This window comes from Zalophus californianus, chromosome 9 (genome assembly GCF_009762305.2).
Source record: "Zalophus californianus isolate mZalCal1 chromosome 9, mZalCal1.pri.v2, whole genome shotgun sequence".
NCBI lineage: Eukaryota > Metazoa > Chordata > Mammalia > Carnivora > Otariidae > Zalophus > Zalophus californianus.
This window is the reverse complement of record NC_045603.1, coordinates 96,565,081-96,587,600: the sequence shown is the minus strand read 5'-3', so window position 1 is coordinate 96,587,600 and position 22,520 is coordinate 96,565,081. Positions and strand designations below refer to the sequence as shown.

At 40.6% G+C, this 22,520-nt stretch overlaps 1 protein-coding gene across 1 annotated transcript; it reads left to right on the top strand.

The window, feature by feature from the left end:
• Nucleotides 1–1,144: 1,144 nt before the first annotated feature.
• APOBEC1 (apolipoprotein B mRNA editing enzyme catalytic subunit 1) lies at nt 1,145–9,251 on the top strand. Its single transcript, XM_027594959.2, has 5 exons — nt 1,145–1,232; nt 5,667–5,694; nt 7,162–7,559; nt 7,931–8,049; nt 8,748–9,251. Exons 1-5 carry the CDS (start codon nt 1,217–1,219, stop codon nt 8,892–8,894), a joined length of 708 nt encoding a protein of 235 aa, XP_027450760.1. The 5' UTR covers nt 1,145–1,216; the 3' UTR covers nt 8,895–9,251.
• Nucleotides 9,252–22,520: the final 13,269 nt, after the last annotated feature.

The following is a 22,520-nucleotide window of genomic DNA, read 5'->3' as shown; positions in this document are numbered from 1 at the left end:
AGAGGGAGGGAGACTTAGGTCTTGAAAGTGACCTCAATTCTGGGAGTCTGCTGAAACTCAGAGAAGCCTGAGCCAGGGGTCAGACAACAGGAGGCAATGGTAATCTGGAGCACAGTATTCACTTTCTCAAGAAGGATGAAAAAGCAGAAGTGGACTTGGCCATACACTTAACCTTAGCTTCAAAAAGGAAGAGAGATCACCTAAGACTTGTACACTAATTACCCAACTTCGAGGCCAAAGTTCTTCTGATTTTGCATCTAACAGTGCCCTTCCCCTGGGGGCAAAGAGCAAAGTAGAAGGAAGTTAGAAATAAGTAAATAATAGCTAAAAGGCAAGTCCATAGTGTCTTCACCAGGTAACATTGAAAGTCTTCAGGTTATACAAACAGGTTAATTCTCTCTTTCCTTTGTTCTTCCTTTGTGCCCTCCAATAAGGAATGATGGGTCAGCGTTAATTTAAGGAAAGGGAAAAGTTACTAAATTCAGATGTTATCAGGGAAGAACTTAGAAATTCAGTCAGTTAAGCGTCTGGCTTCGGCTTGGATCATCCTGGGATCGAGCCCCAAATGGGGCTCCCTCCTTGGCAGAGAGACTGCTTCTCTCTCTCCTTCTGTTGCTCCGCCTGCTTGTGCTCTCTCCACGTCTGTCTCTCTCTGTGTCAAATAAAAAAAAAATTAAAAAAAAAAAAGAAAGAAAGAAATTCAGATAGCCTCAGTGATTTACTCTATTGGATTAATTATTTGAAGGGTGCCTGGGTGGCTCAGTTTGTTAAGAGTCTGCCTTCGGCTCAGGTCATGATCCCGGGGTCCAGGGTCCTGGGACCTGGCCCCACAGCAAGCTCCCTTGCTCAGTGGGGAGTCTGCTTCTCCCCCTCCCTCTGCTGCTCCCCCTGCTTGTGCTCTCTCTCTCTCAAATAAATAAAATCTTTATTAGCACCATGCTCTAACCAGCTGAGCTAACTGGCCAACCCAATAAATAAAATCTTTTTTAAAAAAAAAGGATTATTTGAATCATAAGCTTTCTTATCAACATAGTGATACAAATCCCCACACTTGGTTCAATCTAGATACCCAGTAATTGCCTGAGACTCAGGACTGAGTCATTCTCTGCCCAAGCCAGGTAGCAGTGGTCACACCTACCATGTTCAGGCATGTTGTTGGTAAGAGCAATCCACACAGTAATATAGTTCCAAGGGAAAAGTCCAGTGACAGAGCACCATGGCTTCTGACAAAGGTAAACTGGACCCAGGGGTCTGGTAAATTCTGTATTCTTGAAAAGGACAAAATCTGTGTGTGTGTGCATAGTGTGTGTGTCCATATGTGTGTGTGTCTGTGTGTGCATAGTGTGTGTGTGTGTGCTTGTGTCTTAGACATCTTTCAACTTTCCTATTTATTACTATATTGATATTATTCTTAAACAGGGTTTATTTTTGTTATTAATACTAACCATTCACACCCACAAATGATTTTGATCAAATGACACCAGATCAATGCTTATTTCACCATAATAAAAAATTAAGTAAAAAATACAGCTGTTAATTAACAGTTTAAAATAGCAACAGAAGTGAAAGCACAAGGGCATGTTAATTGATAATTTAAGGTTCAGTTACTTAATGTTGGAGACATTTGTGGGAGAGGGAGAACACTTCAGGATATGGAAGGAAATGATTTTCAGCTGAAGTGGGATTTCAGCTGGATCCTGAAAGGGTAGAATTTGAATTGGCAAAGAGGAAGAGAGTCCCGGTTGACTGACACAAAGAGCTTGAGAGAATTTACAAAGATTGTGTGTGGAAATATAAAGAGTAAACTGGTTAAACTATAGGAGAATCTGGGGAAATAATCTGCAGTGAGATTAGAAGGCAAAGCTGGAGGGGCGCCTGGGTGGCACAGTTGGTCACACAACAGACTCTTGGTTTTGCTCGGGTCATGATCTCAGGGTCTGGATCTCAGGGTCATGAGATGGAACCCCAAGTTGGGCTCTGCGCTCAGCCAAGAGTCTGCTTGAGGATTCTCTCTGCTCCTCCCTGCCACTCTCTCTCTCCCTATCTCTCTCAAATAAATAAATAAATCTTAAAAAAAAAAAAAAGGAAAACAAACCTGGAATGATATTATGGAGGGCTTTGAATGCTAGGCTAAGGAAAATGAGGTTGATCTTTTTGGTCAGAGAAGATCTTTGGAGAATTTGTGACTAGCATAGCAATGACTAAAACAGTGCTTTATTTTTTTATTTTGTTTTATATTTTATTTTATTTTATTTTATTTGAGAGAGAGAGAGAGCAAATGAGCAGGGGAAGGAGCAGAGGGAGAGAATATCCAAGCAGACTCCCACTGAACAAGGAGTCTGACGTGGGGCTTGATCTCACAAGCCATGAGATCAGGGCCTGAGCTGAATCCAAGAGTCAGATGCTTAACCAACTGAGCCACCCAGGTGCCCCTTATTTTATTTTTTTTAGAGGAGGGGAGAGGCAGAAGGGGAGAGAGAATCTTAAGCAGGCCCCACACCCAGGGTGGCTCGACGTGGGGTTCAATCTCACAACCCTGAGATCATGACCTGAGCCGAAATCAAGAGTCGGATGCTTAACTAACTGAGCCCTAAAATAGTGCTTTAGACATACTTAGCTGGCACTTGGTGCCTTTGTAACTGGAAGCAGAAAAGACTTGGAAGCAAAGAGACCCATTAGGAGACTTTGCAGGAATGTGGGCATGATGATAGGAGAGGATACACAAATCAGTCTTGGGTTTTAAGAAACAATATATTTTTTTCTCCATTATGCTTTTCCTCTATGAGAATTCTCTTGTGAGTGGCATGTTGGGGGAAAGCATTATTTAGTTGAAGTATCCGGGTAATTTCCCTGGACTTTCCTCTGAAGGTGGGGTATTTTATCCCTCAAACAATCCCAACTCATGTGGCTGGTATCATTGCCTTGCATCAAAGGGATAGATATTGAGAATATATCTCACTCTCTCTGAAGTTCTCACCGCTGCTTCACCCACCATCAATATGATCTTCTTTTATAGGTATGGCCTCTGTTTCTACAGGGCTCCCTCTGAGTGGACCTGCTGGTTCAAAGGCCCCAGTTTGGAATATCTGAGAAGTACCCATTCCAAGTTGTTAGCCACTCTCTTCTTCCTCCATCTCAGTGTTTAAATTCCCTGTACATCCTCTTAAGGATAAGAGGTTTATTCTTCAGGTCTCACTTAGGATAGTGTTTCCTGACTCTGCCTTTTTTTTTTAAACAGCCAGCTAATTTCTCTTTTTAAAGTTCCCAAACTTCAGGGGCACGTGGGTGGCTCAGTTGGTTAAATGACCAACTCTTGATTTTGGCTCAGGTCATGATCTCAGGGTATCAAGCCCCTCTTTCTGCTCCCCCAGCATTGGGCTCCATGCTGGGCTTAAGATTCTCTCTCTTCCTCTGCCCCTCCCTACTGCTCCTGCACATGCTTTCTCTCTCTCAAAAAAAAGGTCCCACACTCCAGCTAGAGTCATTTTCCATCTACAGGAAACTGCACCATAGATCCTCTCTGGATAATCCCTCTACTATCTAGTACAAATGCACAAACAGATACAGCCAGCACACACATACACAGAGCTGGGGAGGAAAAAATTTCCTCTATCCTCTTAGATTCTGTTTTTGGGTGCCTGCAGATTTAAACTAACAAAAGACAGATTAGCAACAGAAAAGACAAAATTATGTACAAGAGTTCACAAAAATGTGATTCAAAGAGGTGTTTAGAGTTTGGGGCTTATATACCACCTTAATAGGAAAAGCAGAGAGGCAGAAGAGCACTTATAGAAAAACAAATAAACTTTCAGGAAATCTAGATGCACCCTTGGGAGACTAGATGGACATATTATGTTTTTGTGACAATGTCTGTGTGGGTGTGTATCTTGAGTGGTAAGAGTCAAACTCTCCTGGTTTGTTCCAGGGGATGGGGCTTATGACAGTTGATTTCTTTTAAGTTCTTTTGGAAGGCTCTGCTTATAGGAAAATAAAAGATTTCAGAAGAAGGCAGTCTATTTTTGAATGTCTTCAGATCCAAATAATTTTTATGCCTCAGTGGCACATTCTGGACTCCTCAACACACACACACACACACAGAGCTTTGGGCAAAATGCCTCCTGTTTTGGATTAAGTGTCTTCCAGGTCTTATGACTCTTCTTGGCTTAAAAACACCACCTCAGAGTTAAGGTTTGCCAGCAGGATAGACTGAACGTCCTGGCTGCATCTCTGAACGGCTACTTCCCCCTCAGGGGTGGCAATGACTTGTGCGTCTCTCTGGCCCACGGAGAAAGGGTATCATGTGGAAGGAACCTTTTGCTCTGTGTCTCCTCTTTCTTGGAAAAGAGAGATTGGTAATAATGACAATTGAGCCTTTCAATTTATGATCCTTTTCTCCCACTTCCCCAAATTTTAGCTTTCAAATAACCAGGGAACAAACCCTTAACATGAGTTCTTGTTGCCAAAATAAATGTCCATGTTCCTCCAAATAAAACAAATGACTTGCATTTCTGCTTTCTAAGTTTTAGAATTCTACTCCATGAATATTCTGAATTCAGGTCAGGCCAGTGCCCATTTCATCCCCAAAGCTCTGAGTCTTGAGAGGCATGGGCCTCTAAAATCCAGTACTTGAACTTGAATAGTCCTTACATGCTCTAATGGCTTCTAGGACACTTCAAATAAAATCCATTGCTGAGAACATAAACTCCATGAACATAAACATAGGGATTTGTTTTGTTCCCTATTCCTGTACTTCAAAGAGTGCCTAACATTTAGTAGGCCCCTCGTTAATAGCTCTACCGACTGAGACAGCCAGGCACCCCCATGTGTGGTTTTTAATTAAGAAACTGCCAAACTGTTTCCTAGAGGGGCTGTACCAATTTACATTCCCACCAGCAATATATAATAGATATATTTTCTCGGGCGCCTGGGTGGCTCAGTTGGTTAAGCGACTGCCTTCGGCTCAGGTCATGATCCTGGAGTCCCGGGATCGAGTCCCACATCGGGCTCCCTGCTCGGCGGGGAGTCTGCTTCTCCCTCTGACCCTCTTCCCTCTCATGCTCTCTATCTCTCATTCTCTCTCTCTCAAATAAATAAATAAAATCTTTAAAAAAAATAGATATATTTTCTCTGCACAATATGGTTCTCTCTCTCTCTTATAGCTATTCTATAAAGGATAGTAGTGAGATTCATTCAGTCATTTTCTCAATAAATATCTATTACTAACCAACATGTTTCAGGCAGTGTGATAGGGTCTGGAACAAAATATACGTAATCCATACCTCACATAATTTACAATTCAGTGTTATTATAGGCATATAAATAACAGTCAAAATACAGCATGATTGCTATGATGAAGGAAGTACAAGAAACTATGGAAACACTTAGAAATTACACATAGGAGCCTCTAAGGAATGACTTTCTCATTTCACTTAATCATTCTTGTTGGAGCCTTAAGGAGGATTACTTGGTTTGGGATTGGGCAAATAGATTTTGGCAAAGCCCTTAGAAACTTTCCTTTCTTGATGGTCCAATTCAATTAATACAGGAGAGAATCTTTTAACTCCATTTTTCTGAGACAGTTTGCAGGTTTGAAAGAACAGAGTATTTTTTTCTTAGCTAAATTTGTATGTGGGTGTTATCTGACATAATCATCTCTTGGTCAACAGGTCCTTCAGCTGGAGATGCCACCTTGAGGTAAGAATAATACCATCATAGTGAGCATTTAATTCAACCAAGAATAAGTGGATTTAAGAGCTGTAGGACTATAGCTTTCCATATTTTTCCTTTCTTCTTTTATCATGCTCCCACTCTTTCCTTTTTGCCTCTTCTAACTTCATTCTCTGTGATTATATCTTTGTGTATCTTTGCTTGTATGTCTTTTGGGTTTTGTGTAAATAAATCACCTTCCAGCTTTGTTCCATTGTTGCCTTACCTTTGTTTCTTCTCTGTTTAAAGCACATGACTGTATAGCCACTAGTGAAAAGTCCAGAGACCTCATTTGTCACTTTGATTTCATCTTTTTGTTTTATACTATATGCCCATTTTTTTGGATGTAGCATTATAACAGGGGGTCTTCTGTCAGGGAATATATTATCTCATGATGGGTAGAAGGACTGATCTATGTAGTAAATAAATGTAATACTTTAGGGATGAGTGGAAATATTAGGATGTAATTACAAGCTGATGACTCAACCATATTGCAAAGAGTCCTCAGCACAATCCTGAGTCTCCCCTGAGTTCCAGCTTTGACGCATGGAAAATATTAAATCTAAAGATGTCATTGGGAGGGGCACCTGGCTGGCTCAGTCGGTAGAGCATGTATCTCTTGATCTCAGTGTTGTAAGTTTGAGCCCCACATTGGGTGTAGAGATAACTTAAAAATAAAATCCTAAAAAAAAAAATGAATAAGGTTGTCATTGGGAGCAGTTTGAATGTTTTTCTTACGAGGAATTAGGATACAGAATTTAATGTGGAAGAATCCTGAGGCTGACTCTCTTCTCAGACTTGACAATAGAATCTTGTTGGCAATTTGAGGCTTCTACACTAAAATCTAGTTAGAGTCCATTGAGTCATGAAGGTTAACGATTGGGTGAAGATTAACGATTGGGACATGGCAACTCCATGGTGAGACAGAAAGATTAGACTATAAAGAGAAGCCTTTAAAAGTGAAACAAGGACACATTTATACCTGAATTCTAAATTACCAGGTAATGGTATAGAGAGAGTGGTAACCAAATAACATGAGTTGGGAAAAATCTCTTCACTATGCTTGTGAGAGAAACTCTGATAATTCAAAAGGACCTCCTTAGATAACTTTGAAAAACAGAAAAAAAAGTTTCCTGAGACATGTTTTATTTTTTCTAAAGATTTTATTTATTTATTTGACAGAGAGAGTGGGAACACAAGCAGGAGGAGTGGGAAAGGGAGAAGCAGGCTGCCCACCGAGCAGGGAGCCCACCGAGTGGGGAGCCCGATGCGGGGCTCGATCCCAGGACGCTGGGATCATGACCTGAGCCAAAGGCAGACGCTTAACAACTGAGCCACCCGGGCGCCCTGAGTTGTCATGTTTTAGATCTGCCTGATAGAAGAGGGGAGCAGGAAATGATTTCAAGTTCCCTCTAAAGCTAGCATGACAACATGGGAGTGCTTTTTGTGTTTTAGGAGGAGAATCGAACCCTGGGAATTTGAAGTCTTCTTTGACCCCAGAGAACTCCGTAAAGAGGCCTGCCTGCTCTATGAAATCCAGTGGGGCACAAGCCATAAGATCTGGCGAAACTCAGGCAAAAACACCTCCAACCATGTGGAAATCAATTTTATAGAAAAATTTACTTCAGAAAGACAGTATTGCCCATCCATCCACTGCTCCATCACCTGGTTCCTGTCTTGGAGTCCGTGTTGGGAATGCTCCAAGGCTATTAGAGGATTTTTGAGTCAACACCCTAGTGTGACTCTGGTTATTTATGTAGCACGGCTTTTCTGGCATGTGGATCCACAAAACCGTCAAGGACTCAGAGACCTCATTAACAGTGGTGTGACTATCCAGATTATGAGAGTCCCAGGTAAAAACAATTAACAAAGAATCTTGAGTGTTTATGAGAGACTGTGGTGCTGGCATGTTTCAAGGCCAGGAGATTGATTATCCCGCTCTCGAAGTCTCAGAAGTGAAAGTCCAAAATAACATAAGAAAGGACCGGGTCTGAATTTCATAGTAAGGAAGTATCAAAAAGAGGACTCCTTTCTCCATTCCTGTCACTATGACCTCTCAGCCATCTTCATCTTTCTTCTTTTTTAGAGATTCTGGGGAGTGTAGCCCTTCTCCAATGACAAAGAGGCTAATAGGCTTTATATAAAGTATATCTATAAGTTGAGCTCCCTTTAAAGTAACTTTCTGCTGTATTTGTTGAATGAACCAAGATTTGTGTTTCCTCAGAGTACCATCATTGCTGGAGGAATTTTGTCAACTACCCACCTGGGAAAGAAGATCACTGGCCAAGATACCCTGTGCTATGGATGAAGCTGTATGCACTGGAACTCCACTGCATAATTCTAGTAAGTTACTTTAAGGGATAGAGATTCTGATGCCAAAAGAAGCATCCTTCTTCAAACTACTTCTCTGATGAATTGACATGTACTTTCCTCACCATCTCTTTCTCATTTATACTGAAATTTGGTTATTTAACTACTTGATCCACCTGAAGAAAATGTGAGAACAAAACAATCTCTTTGTAGGAAGAAAGCAGGAGAAGGGAGTGGATAAACTGGTCTAAAATATATGTGGACTCCACATTAACTTGATATAATTATTATTATCATTATTATTACAACACTTGCTAGCTCTACAGAATTGCAGATATTCTCCTTTCCCATATTGGTGTGTGCCATCCTATTGAAGAAATAAATGGAGGTGTCCCATTTGTATTCTCTTCAAAGTTGTTCAATAGTCTTCCAACTAATGTTTTAAAATGTTTGTGGTAGGGGCATCTGGGTGGCTTAGTCAGTTAAGTGACCAGCTTTTGATTTTGGCTCAGGTCATGGTTTTGGGGTCCTGGGATCAAACCCCACCTCAACCTCCACACTCAGCAGGGAGTCCGCTTGAGGATTATCTCTCCCTCTGCCCCTCCCCCCTCTCCTGCTCACACTTCTCTCTCTCTCAAATAAATAAATAAATCTTAAAATAAGATAAAATAAAATGTTTCTGGTAATAATAGTATGAAGAAAAATATTATTCTAACTTTTTTTTCTTCCAGAGTCTCCCTCCCTGTTTAAGGATTTCAAGACGTCAGAATCAGCTTACATTGTTCAGACTTACTCTTCAAAACTGCCATTATCAAATGATTCCACCCCATATCCTTTTAGCTACAGGGCTGATACAAGTTCCTGTGACTTGGAAATGAATAGAATGGTTCCTTGTGTACACTGTTTCTGTAGCAGACACTGAAGACCCACGGGAGAGTGAGTGCCACTAGAATGTAGAAAATTTCAGTTTGTGTTTCTATATACCAACAACAAATTATCTGAAAAAAGAAATTTTTAAAAATCCCATTCACTATTGCATCAAAAATAATAAAATACTTAAGAATAAATTTAACTAAGGAAGTGAAATGTTTGTACTCTGTGAGATCTTGGACATTGACAAAAGACATTGGAAAACAGGTAAATGAATGAAAAGATATCCCATGTTATGCGTTGGTAGAACTAATATTGTTAAAATGTCCATACTACCCAAAGTGATCTGTAAATTCAATGTAATCCCTATCAAGATCTTAATGGCTTTTTACAGAAATATAAAAAAATTCTAAATTTTGTATGAAACCACAGAAGACCCTGAAAACCCAAAACAATTCCGAGAAAGAAGAACAAAGCTGGTGGCATCACACTTTGTAATTTCAAACTATATTCCAAAGCTGTATAATCAAAATAGTATGGTACCAGCATTAAAAACAGACATATAGATCAATAAAACAGAATCCAGAAGTAAACCCATGTGTATATGGTCAACTAATATTTGGCAAAGAAGCAAAGAATATTCAATGAGGAAAAGATAGTCTCTTCAATAAATGGTGGTGAAAAGCTGATTTCACATGCAAAAAAATGAAATGGGATCCCTATCTTACACCACTCAGAGAAATTATTTCAAAATGGGTTAAAGACTTAAACCCAAGACCTGAAACCATAAAATTCCTAGGAGGAAACATAGAGAAAAAGCTCCTTGACGTTAGTCTTGGTAATGATTTTATGGTTATGACACCAAAAGCACAAGCAACCAAAGCAAAAATAGACAAGTGGTACTATATCAAGTTAAAAAGCTTCTGCACAGCAAAAGAAACAACCAACAAAATGAGAAGGCAGCCTATGGAATGGGAGAAAATATTACACATCTGATAAGGGGCAAATATCCAAAACATATAATGAACTCATACAACTCTAGAGCAAAAGAACCAAACAATCTGATTTAAAAATGGGCAAAGGACCCAAATAGACATTTTTCCAAAGAAGATAGTCAAATGGCTAATACCTACATGAAAAGTTGTTTAACATTACTAATCACTAGGGAATGCAAAACTACAATGAGCTATCACCTCACACCTGTTGATGAATTTGATGAATTTCTATCATCAAAAACATAAATGATAAAAAATGTTGGTGAGATTGAGAAGAAAAGGGAACAATTGTACACCATTGATGGGAATATAAATTGGTAGAGCCACCATGGAAAACAGTATGGAAGTTCCTCAAAAAATTAAAAATAGGGGCGCCTGGTTGGCTCTGTTGGTTAAGCATCTGCCTTCAGCTCAGGTCATGATTCCAGAGTCCAGGCATTGGGCCCCACATCGGGCTTCCTGCTCAGTGGGGAGTCTGCTTCTCCCTCCCCCTGCTCCTTCTCTCTCTCTCTCTCACTCACTCTCTTTCAAACAAATAAGTAAAATCTTTAAAAAAAATTAAAAATAGAGGGGCTCCTGGGTGGCTCAGTCAGTTAAGCATCTGCCTTTGGCTCAGGTCATGATCCCAGGGTCCTGGGATTGAGCCCTACATTGGACTCCCTGCTCAAAAGAGAGTCTGCTTCTCCTTCTCCCTTTGCACCTCCCCTCTGCTTGTGCTCTCTCGAATGCTCTCTCTCTCTCTCTCAGATAAATAAATAAACACTTCAAAAAAAATAGAGTAACTCTAGCACATTAAAAAAAATTAAAAATAGAACTACCATAAGGGCTCCTGAGTGGCTCAGTTGATGGTTGAGTGTCCAAATCTTTTTTTTTAAGATTTTATTTATGTATTTGAGAGAGAGAGACACAGCAAGGGAGGGAACACAAGCAGGGGGAGTGGGAGAGGGAGAAGCAGGCTTCCCGCTGAGCAGGGAGCCTGATGCAGGGCTCGATCCCAGGACCCTGGGATCATGACCTGAGCTGAAGGCAGACGCTTAACGACTGAGCTACCCAGGCGCCCCTGAGTATCCAAGTCTTGATCTCAGGTCTTGATATCAGGGTCATGAGTTCAAGACCCATGTTGGGCATGGAGCCTACCTAAAAAAATAAAAAATAAAAAAAAAGAACTACCATATGATTCAACAATGTTTTTTCTGGGTATATATCTGAAGGAAATGAAATCACTATCTCAAGATATCTGTACCCCACATTCATTGCGACATTATTTACAATAGTCAAGACATGTAAACAACCTATGTGTCCATCAACAGGAATGAATAAAGAAGATGTGATGTATATTATATATACACACACACATATACATATATAGATGTATATTACACACACACACACAAATATTATATAGTCATAAAAAAGGAGGAAATCCTGTTATTTGTGACAACATGGATGAAACTTGAGGGCAAAATGTTATTTGAAATAGAGAGAGACAAATACTACATGATCTCACTTATATGCAGAATCTAAAAAATCCAAACTCATAGAAACAAAGAGAAGATTAGTGGTTGCCAGGGGCAGGGATGAAGGTAGTCAAAGGGTATGAACTTCCAGTTTTTTTTTTTATTAAAAGATTTTATTTATTTTTATTTGAGAGAGAGAGTGAGAGACAGAGCACACACATGAGCAGTGGCAAAGGGAGAGGGAGAAGAAAACTCCCTGCTGAGCAGGGAGCCTGATGTAGGGCTTGATCCCAGGATCCTGGGATCATGACCTAAGCCGAAGGCAGACACTTAACCGACTGAGCCACCCAGGCACCCCAACAATACTGTATTGTATACTTGAAGTTTGCTAAGAGAGTGGATCTTAAATATTCTTACCACACATACACTGACACACACAACTGTAACTATATGAGGTGATGAATGTGTTTACTCACCTTATTGTAGTAATCATTTTGCAATATATATCAAACCATTATTTTGTACCCCTTAAACTTATACAATGCTATATGTTAACTATGTCTCAATAATGTTGGAGGAAAAAAAAAAGAGATTAAAAAAAGATCTAGAAATTTTTCCAAACAGTAGTATCATGGATTGTGTCATCTGCCTTGTCACAAATTATTCCAATACCTTGTGGCTTAAGACAACAATGAATATTTATTATGTCAACTTCATCAGGAATTCAGGAGCAACTTATCAGAGTGTTTGTGGCTCAGGATCTCTCACGAGGTTTCAGTCAAGCTGTCAGCCAGGGATGCAGTCATCTCCAGGTTTGATTGAGGCTAGGGAATATGCTTCCCAGGTGGCACACTCAGGGCTGGAAAGTAGGTGCTAGTGGTTGATGGGAGGTCTGTTTCTCCACAGGCTGCTTAAATGTCCTCATGACATGGCAGCTGGCTCTCTACAGAGCAAGTGATCTAAGAAAGACCAAGGTGGACATTACCATGTCTTTAATGACTCATTCTTGGAATCATACACTATTTCTTCTGCAGTAATCTGTTGGTAATCCCAGGCAGCCATGATTCATTGTGGGAAGGAACTACACAAGGACTTGAATCCCTGGAGATGAGAACAATTGGAGGCCATCTTGGATTTTAACTGTAGGGACTTTCGCTGTGTTTTTAGGACAAATAATTACATGGAACTAATTTCTAAGATGCTAAAGGGAAACAAGGAACAAGTTTTTATTTATTTTTGACTCAGAACATCATAAGATTTAATAATAGAAAGTTTATTAGTCAGAATTTATAGGATGACTTATTGTTGTAATTAACAACATCTTAAACTTTGAGTAACTAAACACAAAAAAGGGTTATTTCTTGCCGACATTGCAGCCTAAGGTAAACTGGGTGAGAATGTGGTTGCTCTGTGCGGTTTTTCAGGAACCCAAATTCCTTCCATCTGGGCACTCCACCATCTCCTATGACCTTCTGAATTCTCCACATTCAGCCAGCTCACAGGAGAAAGCACACACAGGAGAGGAGAGAGACAGAAACAGAAAGCATTAATTTGCATGAAAGAATGTTTCTGTTTATTTATTTTTATTTTATTTTTTAAGTAGGCTCCATTCTTAACATGGAACCCAAAGTGGGGTTTGAACTCACGACCCTGAGATCAAAACCTAAGGTGAGATCAAGAGTCAGACACTCAACCGACTGAGCCCCTCAGGTGCCCCTGAAAGAGTATTTTTAGAATTAAGGTTTGGAAATGGCAAACATCACTTATTTTTTTTAAAGACTTATTTATTTATTTTAGAGAGACACAGAGAGAGAACATGAGCAGGAGGGGCAGAGAGAGAGAATCAGCAGACTCTGCGCCGAGCTCAGAGCCCAAAGTGGGCCTCAATCTCACGACCCTGAGATCACGACCTGAGCTGAAACCAAGAGCTGGAGGCTTAACTGACTGTGCCATCCAAGTGCCCCCGCAAACATCACTTCTGACCCAATTCCACTAACCAAAATTCAGTCATGTGGCCCCACCCAACTCTTAGAAAGACAGAAACATGGTCCAGGAAGAGAAGAAAATGGAGTTTGGTGAACATATAAAGTGCTTGCCACATGAGGAAACTAGGAAACTGAAAGATTATGCAATCTAGCCAGGGTCAGACAAGGAATACCACGGGACTAAAAGTAGTGTGTTTTTTAAAAATACTTAATTTGGGGGCACCTGAGTGCCTCAGTCGGTTGGGTGTCTGCCTTCGGCTCGGTTCATGATCCCAGGGTCCTGGGATCGAGTCCCACATCCGGCTCCCTGCTCAGTGGGAAGCCTGTTTCTCCCTCTGCCTGCCCCTCCCCCTGCTTGTTCTCCCTCTCTCCCTCTCTGACAAATAAATAAATAAAATCTTTAAAAAAAATAATTTTTTAAAAATTTTGTTTGGCCATTCAGGATATGCTAGTAACCAACATCTCACCAACTCTCATTATGGATTCAGACTGGCTCAGTTACTTGCTTCACTTGCCTTCCTGGATTGGCATGAGGATATAAAGTGTTTTTTGGGGGGCATAAATAGGTGCTGGGAACTTATTGAATGTCCATATGAAGACTATGTGCATTTTTAATTTTTTTTTAAGATTTATTTATTTGTTTGAGAAAGAGAAAATGAGAGAGAGAGTGCAAGCCAGGGAGAGGGGGAGAGGGAGAGAGACAATCTCAAGCAGGCTCCATGCCCAGCATGTGAGGCTCAGTCTCACAACCCTGAGATCATGACCCTAGCCAAAAATCAAGAGTTAGATGCTTAACCGCTGAGCCACCCAGGCACCCTGAGAGCCAAGTTTTATATGCATCCATTGCTCTGTCTCATATATATATCTCTCTCTCTCACATATACACATATACATATATATGTATATCTCTGTCTCATAGATATATATATATATATGTGTGTGTGTGTGTATATATATATATATATATATATATATATACTTTTAAATACTTTATTTTTGAGTAATTTCTACATCCAATGTGGGGTTGAATTTATAACTCCGAGATCACGAGTCACATGCTCTAGTGACTGAGCCAGCCAGCCACCCTGCCTTGTCTTAAATATTAAACATACTCTTCCACAGTCCACACCCCTAATCATTTACTTTTGTCATTTTATTCTTGCTTTAAAAGTTTTTGCTAACTACAGGGCGCCTGGTGGTTCAGTCGGTTAAGCGTCTGACTCTTGATTTCAGCTCAGGTCGTTTTTCAGGGCTATGAGATCCAGCCCCAAGTTGGGGCTCCACCCTCAGCCTGGGTCGGCTTAAGATTCTCTCCCTCTCCCTCTGCTTCTACCCCCAATCCCCTCTCACTCTTATTCTCTCTCTCTTTAAAAAAAAAAAAAAGTTTTTGCTAATTTGATGGGGCACCTGGCTGCCTCAGTCAGTAGAGAATGGGACTCTTGATCTCGGGGTTGTGAGTTCAACCTCATGTTGGGGTGTAGAGATTACCTAAAAATAAAATCTTTAAAAAAATAAAAGTTTTTGCTAACTTGAATATTAAATTTATGATTTGGAAAGTTGGTATGGATGAGTCATTAAAGTGTGAATGATAAGCAATATAAGAATTATGTGACAAACAAAGCTATAGAACAATATGGGAAAGACCTAAAACTCTAAATAAATACATAACATATTAAACAAAGATATGCCTATGATCACCATATTTCTCGAAGAGAAATAAATCTAGCTTGACCCTTGACTAATCTCTGAGGTCAATATAAATTTTTTCAACCTTGAAATTTCCGTCTTGCCCAAATACACTCTTTCTGATTCTTTTCTTTTCTTTATTTTTTAAAGATTTTATTTATTTATTTGACAGAGAGAGACACAGTGAAAGAGGGAACACAAGCAGGAGGAGTGGGAGAGGGAGAAGCAGGTTCCCGGAGGAGAAGGGAGCCCGATGCGTGGCTCGATCCCAGGACCCTGGGATCATGACCTGAGCCAAAAGCAGACGCCCAATGACTGAGCCACCCAGGGGCCCCCTGATTCCTTTATTTTCTGTCATTTTGTATCTGAGCCTTTTCACATCCACTACTCCTGTGAGATTTATCCCTGTACTATTCCTTCACCTCACACTGTACTAGCCATCTGACCTGCCTCATCCATCTTTATATCCCCAGTGCCTAGGGTAGTGGTTAATATAGGCCCTGCCTGTCTATAACCATCATTTCATTAGGAAAAAAATGAATAATTTAAAGTTATTAAAGGCAACATGAGAGGGTACAAGGAACACTGCCTGCACATCAGAAAACCTAAAAACGCTCATAGCTCTGTCACTTAAACACTGTAACCTTGAATAAGTACATTAACTTCTCTGGGCCTTAATTTACTCATCTATAAAATTTTGATGATCATGGCTTAAGGCAAAGGAAAAGATTAAGATCATATATAGCTTAAGGAAAGGAAGGCTGAAGTCAGAAACTTCTATTTCTCTACTGTATTAGTTATCTATGGCTGTATAACAAATTACCGCAAAGCCTAGTGGCTTAGTCAAAACACTTTCAGTTTTCTGTGACAGGAATCGGGGAGTGGCTTAGCTGGGTGGTTCTTGCTCTGGGTTTAGAATTTGACTCTAGTACTTTAGCATCTGTAACAGACCTGCCATTCATCAAACATTTGCAACTTTTTGTTAATATTTCAGATATTAACAGGGCACCTGGGTGACTCAGTTGGTTAAGCCTCCGACTTGATTTCGGCTCAGGTCATGATCACAGGATTGTGAGATAGAGCCCCGCGTCAGGGTCTGCACTGGGCATGGAACCTGCTTAAGATTTTCTCTCTCCCCCACTGTCTCTCTGCCCCTCTCTTAAAAAAATAAAAATAAAAAAAAATTCAAATCCCATTCATTTCTGCAAGAAATATGTTTCCTTTCCAGGTTTTTAAATTTCCTTGCATGATTTACAGAAAACTGATAGTATTGGAATTTTCTTAAATGACATTGGGGTGGGGGCTGTTGATCAGAGATTGTCTCATATCAACCTTGGGAAGTTTTGCCAGATGTATTAACAGGAAATGTCCAAGGTAGATTTTTTCCACAAGTAGGTTGACCTGAATTTTGTTTGTGAGACAGGACTGATGTTGTCTCCTCAGAAAAGTTTTAAGCACAGAAGAGAGGAGAAAAAAATTCCCAGGGTGATAGTGAAGGGAGATCCCAGGATAATAGTAGACTCAGTAAGCAATTACAGTTTGGGGCAAGAAGGCAAAGAGTTCCAGAATAATCTATCCAAGAAAAAAAGTGAACTTCCAGTTTTCCCACATTTTTCCCAACACTGGATAATGGAAAAACAGTCCCTCTGGGAATTGTCTGTTATTATCCTTTGCCCATTTATCTGTTGGTTTTGTCATCTCTCCTCTATTAATATTTGTAAAAGAGCTTTGTACATTAGAGAAAACATCCATTTCTGTCATATGTATTTTTCTGTTTTTTGATTGTTTTTGTTTTGTTTTTCCCCTTTCGAGAAATGTTAAAATTTTATGTAGTTAAATCTATAAATCTCTAGTTTCTATATCATGCTGATAAAGGTAATTTGTGTATCAGGACTGCGATACTGTGAATTATAATTTGATTGTAATAAATACATATTTGGTCTTCATCCATGTTTCTAGCACAGTGCTTTCTAACACCCTTGGAATTTCCTAAATGGTGGAGGGATGAGGGAATTAAATTGTCTTTTGTTATGTTAATGAGGTAATTTTTGGAATGCCTCAGGTCACTTAAGAAAGAGGGGTGGTTGCCGGGGGAACTGACCAAGTGATTAAAGGGCTGGAACTTTCAGTTCCAAGTTCCATGAGGGGTGAAGGGCTGGAGGTTAAATGGATCACCAGTTGCCAATGATTTAATCCATCATTGCTTAAGCACTGGAGCCATCCTTTTTCAAAAAGCCAAAGGGACAGGGTTTGAAGAGCTTCAGGGCTGGTGAATAGGTGGAGATTTGGGGAGAATATCGCGCTTGGAGAGGGTGTGGAAGCTCCCCTCATTTCCCCACACCTTGCTCACTGTATCCCTTCCATCTGGTTGTTCCTGAGTTACATCCTTTTATAAGAAGCTGGAACTCTAGGGGCGCCTGGGTGGCTCAGTCCTTAGGCATCTGCCTTCAGCTCAGGTCATGATCCCCAGGTCCTGGGATCGAGCCCCACTTCTGGCTCCCTGTTCAGCGGGAAGCCCGCTTCTCCCTCTCCCACTCCCCCTGCTTGTGTTCCCTCTCTCGCTGTGCCTCTCTCTGTCAAATAAATAAATAAAATCTTTAAAAAAAATAAAAAAGAAGAAGAAGCTGGCACTCTAGTAAGTAAAATGTTTCTCTGAGTTCTGTGAGCCCCTCCAGCTAATTAATCAACCCCTAGGAGTGGATCGAGGGAGCCTCTGATTTATAGCCAGTAGGTCGGGAGCACGGGTGACAGCCTGGACTTGTGATTGGTATCCTATTGCAGGGAGTTGGAAACTCCCAGTTTGTGGCCCGTCAGTGAAAACACAGGTAATGAGCCTGCCATTGGTGTCTGAAGGCAGGGATGAGGGGGTGTGGGACTGAGCCTTTATTCTGTGGAATCTGATGCTATCTCCCGGAACATAGTGTCAGAATTGAGTTGACAGCAGCTGGTGTCCTGAGCATTGCTTCGTGGTGTATATGGGAGTAACCTGCCTCCCATATTGGAATTGGGCCCAGAACCTCATTTAGGGACCCACAAAATGGTGGCCAGTCCAAGTCACAAAACTAGTTGAAACCTAAGTCGGCCCGTACTTATGAGAAATGCTTCATGGTTAAAGAAGCATCACATACACTAATCACAACCACCCCCCCACACACACCCTTGGCTTTAGTTCACCTTACCCTAGAAAATAGGATCTGCTAGCCTATTAAGGAAATCCCTGACATCCTAGCTAATCATGCCAGGTTTCCAAGTTGTGGCTTCTAATGACTTATAAAACTCACTTTTGGCCAAACATCCTTCTGGCAGAGTCTCCTTTGCTTGTGAGGCACTGGACTCCCCCAGTTCACAGATGATTTTCCCTTGAGTGAAGGATATCGAATTTTTTACTAAATTATTGTACTTTCTTTGACAATACTTCTTAAGACTTTTACCTCTACCAGAGTATAAATATATTCACTCATCTTCCCCTCCTCCCACCCAAGGTTGGGGGGAAGAGTTCACAAGAAAAATTGAGTGGACTCACTATACTCTACGGTTCTAAAGGCCCATTTGGGATGCCTCAGGTCACTTAAGTGGTCTTAAATTTATAGTCTTCTTTTTTTTGTTTGTTTGTTTTTGTTTTTTTTAATTTATAGTCTTTAATGTCCCTTTTCTGTGGCATTCTCCAGTTGCTCTGAGCTACTAAGGTGCAGGTATAGAGAGGGCAGATGGGGTTTTAGCAGATGAGAGCAATAAAGTGAAGGGGAAAAAAACCTTCAGACGAGTCTGAGTCTGAGCTGGATGAGAAAGAAAATGAAGGAGAGGACTGGTAGGTTGGGAAAAGTCAGAAAGGTCAAGCAGCTGGAAATCTTGATAAGATCATTAAATAGGTCTCATGGGTGTATTTCAACAATCGAGCTTGAAGAATGGTATGTTATGGTCAGAAACAGGATGGGTTAGCTATTTGGAAAGGCAGGTAGCTACAACTGATAACAGTGCTGAGGGTGTGACCAAGGGAGTCTGTGCTTGAGTTTGAGTAGAAAAGTAGAGAGGAGGTCAAGTAACTAAGAGGTAAGCTCCACTATTGTCTTGCTGGTTTCTTGGTGTTCTTAACAAGTTTCAGAGTTTTTCTTGCTGTTCTCACACGTTTGATTGATTGATTGATTGATTGATTGATTGATTACATGTTTCTTTTAGTAGATGAACTCTGGAATAATTTTGTGGAATTCTTAAAGGTCTGTTAGAATTTTCAAAATGTCATTAAGGAAGCTGTAAATGCCAGGTAAAAAAAAATCAACTTTTTCTTTATCCTCCAATAACGTGGTACTGTCCTGTGTCCATTTCTTCCCAGTCAAGTTTCTTGAGATAATAGTGTATACGCACTATTTTATTTACTTATCTTTTGCTCCTCAACTCCTTTGGGAAACTTATGCTAAAGACTCTCTTCAGTCTTTATCGTCCTTTACATATTTGCAGACAGAGATTGAGTAAAACCAATTTGGGAAAATAGCAGGGACTAAAACAGACCCCACCTTTGCTTTCATGGTGCTCAAATACTAGTTTTCTCTTACAATAAAAACATACTTCTCAAAAGATCTCATCCATCGCTTCAACTGTCACCTGTAATCAGAAGTGATAGTCATATTGGGCGCCTGGGTGGCTCAGTTGGTTAAGCAACTGCCGTCGGCTCAGGTCATGATCCTGGAGTCCCAGGATCGTGTCCCGCATCACGCTCCCTGCTCAGCGGAGGGTCTGCTTCTCCCTCCGACCCTCTCCCCTCTCATGTGCTCTCTCTCAAATAAATAAATAAATAAATAAATAAATAAAAGCAAGCCTAAAAAAAGAAGTGATAGTCATATTAACAGTTGATACCACCCAAGCACCAACTAAGTCAGAACAGGGCACCAGCCAATCAGACAACTAGTCTGGTTGCACTCTAATGTTGGCTGAATATTGGCCCAACCTACAATATATAAATATTGTATGATAGTATGATAGTTAAAAAAACAAACTGGAACCTCCAGACTGCTCAAGTTCTAGCTGTTACTTCTGCTGTGTGATTTGGGGCAAGTTACTTTACCTGTTTGCTCCAGTTTCGTCCTCTAAATGGGGGGAGAATAGAGTTCTTATATCATTGGGTTGTTAGGCAAATCAAATGAGATGAACACAGAAAGCATTTAGAACAGCTTGGAATATAATAAGCACTCAAAAAATGAAAGCTATTATTATTCATTGTTCTATGACCATGTCTCTAATCCTGAGACATTTCCCCCCCTGAGTTTCAAAGTTATAGAGTAAGTGGCTTCTGCCACACCCTCAGTTATACCATGGATGCCTGGGTAACATACAGGTTTAAGTATAATTAGTAGAGGCAGACTTGTAAACAAATCGGGCAAACAGATTTTATATGTACTTGATTGTAGGTACTGAGTTGAATGCAGAAAGTAATAAAAACAGCAATTATATAAGGTACTCATCATGTATGGGATGCCTGGGTGGCTCAGTCGGTTAAGTGTCTGCCTTTGGCTTGGGTCATGATCCCAGGGTCCTCGGATTGAGTCCCACATTGGACTCCTCGCTCAGTGGGGAGTCTGCTTCTCCCTCTGCCTGCTGCTCCCCTTGCTTGTGTGCTCTCTCTCTGACAGATACATAAAATCTTTATTTGAAAAAAAAAAAGGTACTCCTCATGTACCAGGTACTGTTGTAAGTTATTCACATATGTGGACCCACTTAATCTTAGCGACTGTCCCATCAAGGAAGTACTATTCTTATTCTCACTTTATAAATAAGAAAACAACCACAGAAAGCTCAGCTGATTTGAACAAGGTCACAGAGCTGCTAAGTTTTAAACGACTCTGCCTCCAGACTTTAAGCTCCTTCTCATGCCACTGTACTGCCTCACCAAAGAGGAAGCAGTTATTCGTGACAAAAAGAGCATTTCTTAAACTCTCTTTACGTATCAGATCTATTTCCCTCGGGATTTTACAATTCTAAAATATCCCCCAGAGGAAGCAAGCTGTGGACCCTTGTTCCGCTAGTTAATATAACAGTAAATCCTTTCATTATACCTGGGATCAGCTTTTTTTTTAAGATTATTTATTTGTTTATTTGAGAGAGAGAATTCAAGAGAGTAAATGAGAGGGAGGAGGGGCAGAGGGAGAAGCAGACTCCCCGCTGAGCAGAGAGCCTGATGTGGGACTCGATCCCGGGACTCCGGGATCATGACTTGAGCCGAAGGCAGTCGCTTAACCAACTGAGCCACCCAGGCGCCTGATGGTGACTTATTTTTTGATCTCCTATTTTTAAACATCTGCTCCTTTATCATGAAAGATACATTCTTCACTTTAACGTATAAATAAAGTTAGTTTTCTGAGACAGAACCATTTCTGTCTGCTTGGACAGCCCTGCTTCATTGCCTAATTATTAAAGAGGAAATGAACGCTGTTGGAGCCAAGGTCAAAGCTAGAGTCAAAGGAACTGACAAACTTGAATCATTTTCTGAATAACTACCTTCTTGTCCCAGAACTCAGAGCAAGTGAACACACACGTGTGTACCTGTGTGCACAACTGGATAATAAATTTTGATCTGCCCACAAAGTAAAAAAGTACATAATTTTTACACAATATAATGAGAAGGATGCTGTTCATGTTTCTAGTGTTGATGACAGCCACTTAGCTTCACTTGAGACCCTATATTGGCTGAGAACTGGCATCCTTTGAAACCGGCAAGGCAGTGTTTTCCAAACTTAAATCATCAGAGACAAATTACAAATTTTCATATAAGAATACACTGGGGGCGCCTGGGGGGCTCAGTCGGTTAAGGGTGGGCTCAGGTCATGATCCCAGGGTCCTGGGATCGAGCCCCACATGGGGCTCCCTGCTCAGCGAGGAGTCTGCTTCTCCCTCTCTTTCTGCCCCTCTCCCCGGCTCATTCTCTGTCTCTCTCAAACAACAACAACAACAACAACAACAAAAAACAATACACTGGATCATCTGGAATAACTGTTTTATAATAGAATTATCAATGTCAAGAGAAGTCTAAAGGAGAGCACTGGGTACTGTACTGAAGAAAGATTAACAGTAACTTGAATAAATTAAAATTATGGGACAAATGAGCCATCCTGGGACACAGGCTGGACTTTGGAGCTTCCATATAAGTTATTGCCATATTTATTTTGTAGTATATACTTATGACAGTATATACTCATCTTGGTGTGAACCAATATGAAAACATTTCATTAAAAATAGTATCGTAACAGGCGCCTGGGTGGCTCAGATGGTTGAGCGTCTGCCTTCGGCTCAGGTCATGATCCCAGGGTCCTGGGATCGAATTCTGCATCAGGCTCCCTGCTCCTTGGGAGCCTGCTTCTCCTTCTGCCTCTCTCTCTCTCTCTCTGTCTCTCGTGAATAAATAAATAAAATCTTAAAAAAAAAAATAGTATCGTAACTTTCTTAGTTAGGAGAAAAAAAAAGTGAGAGAGTTTATACTCCAAGTAGATGATCACCACAAGTTCCTTCTAATTTTATCATTG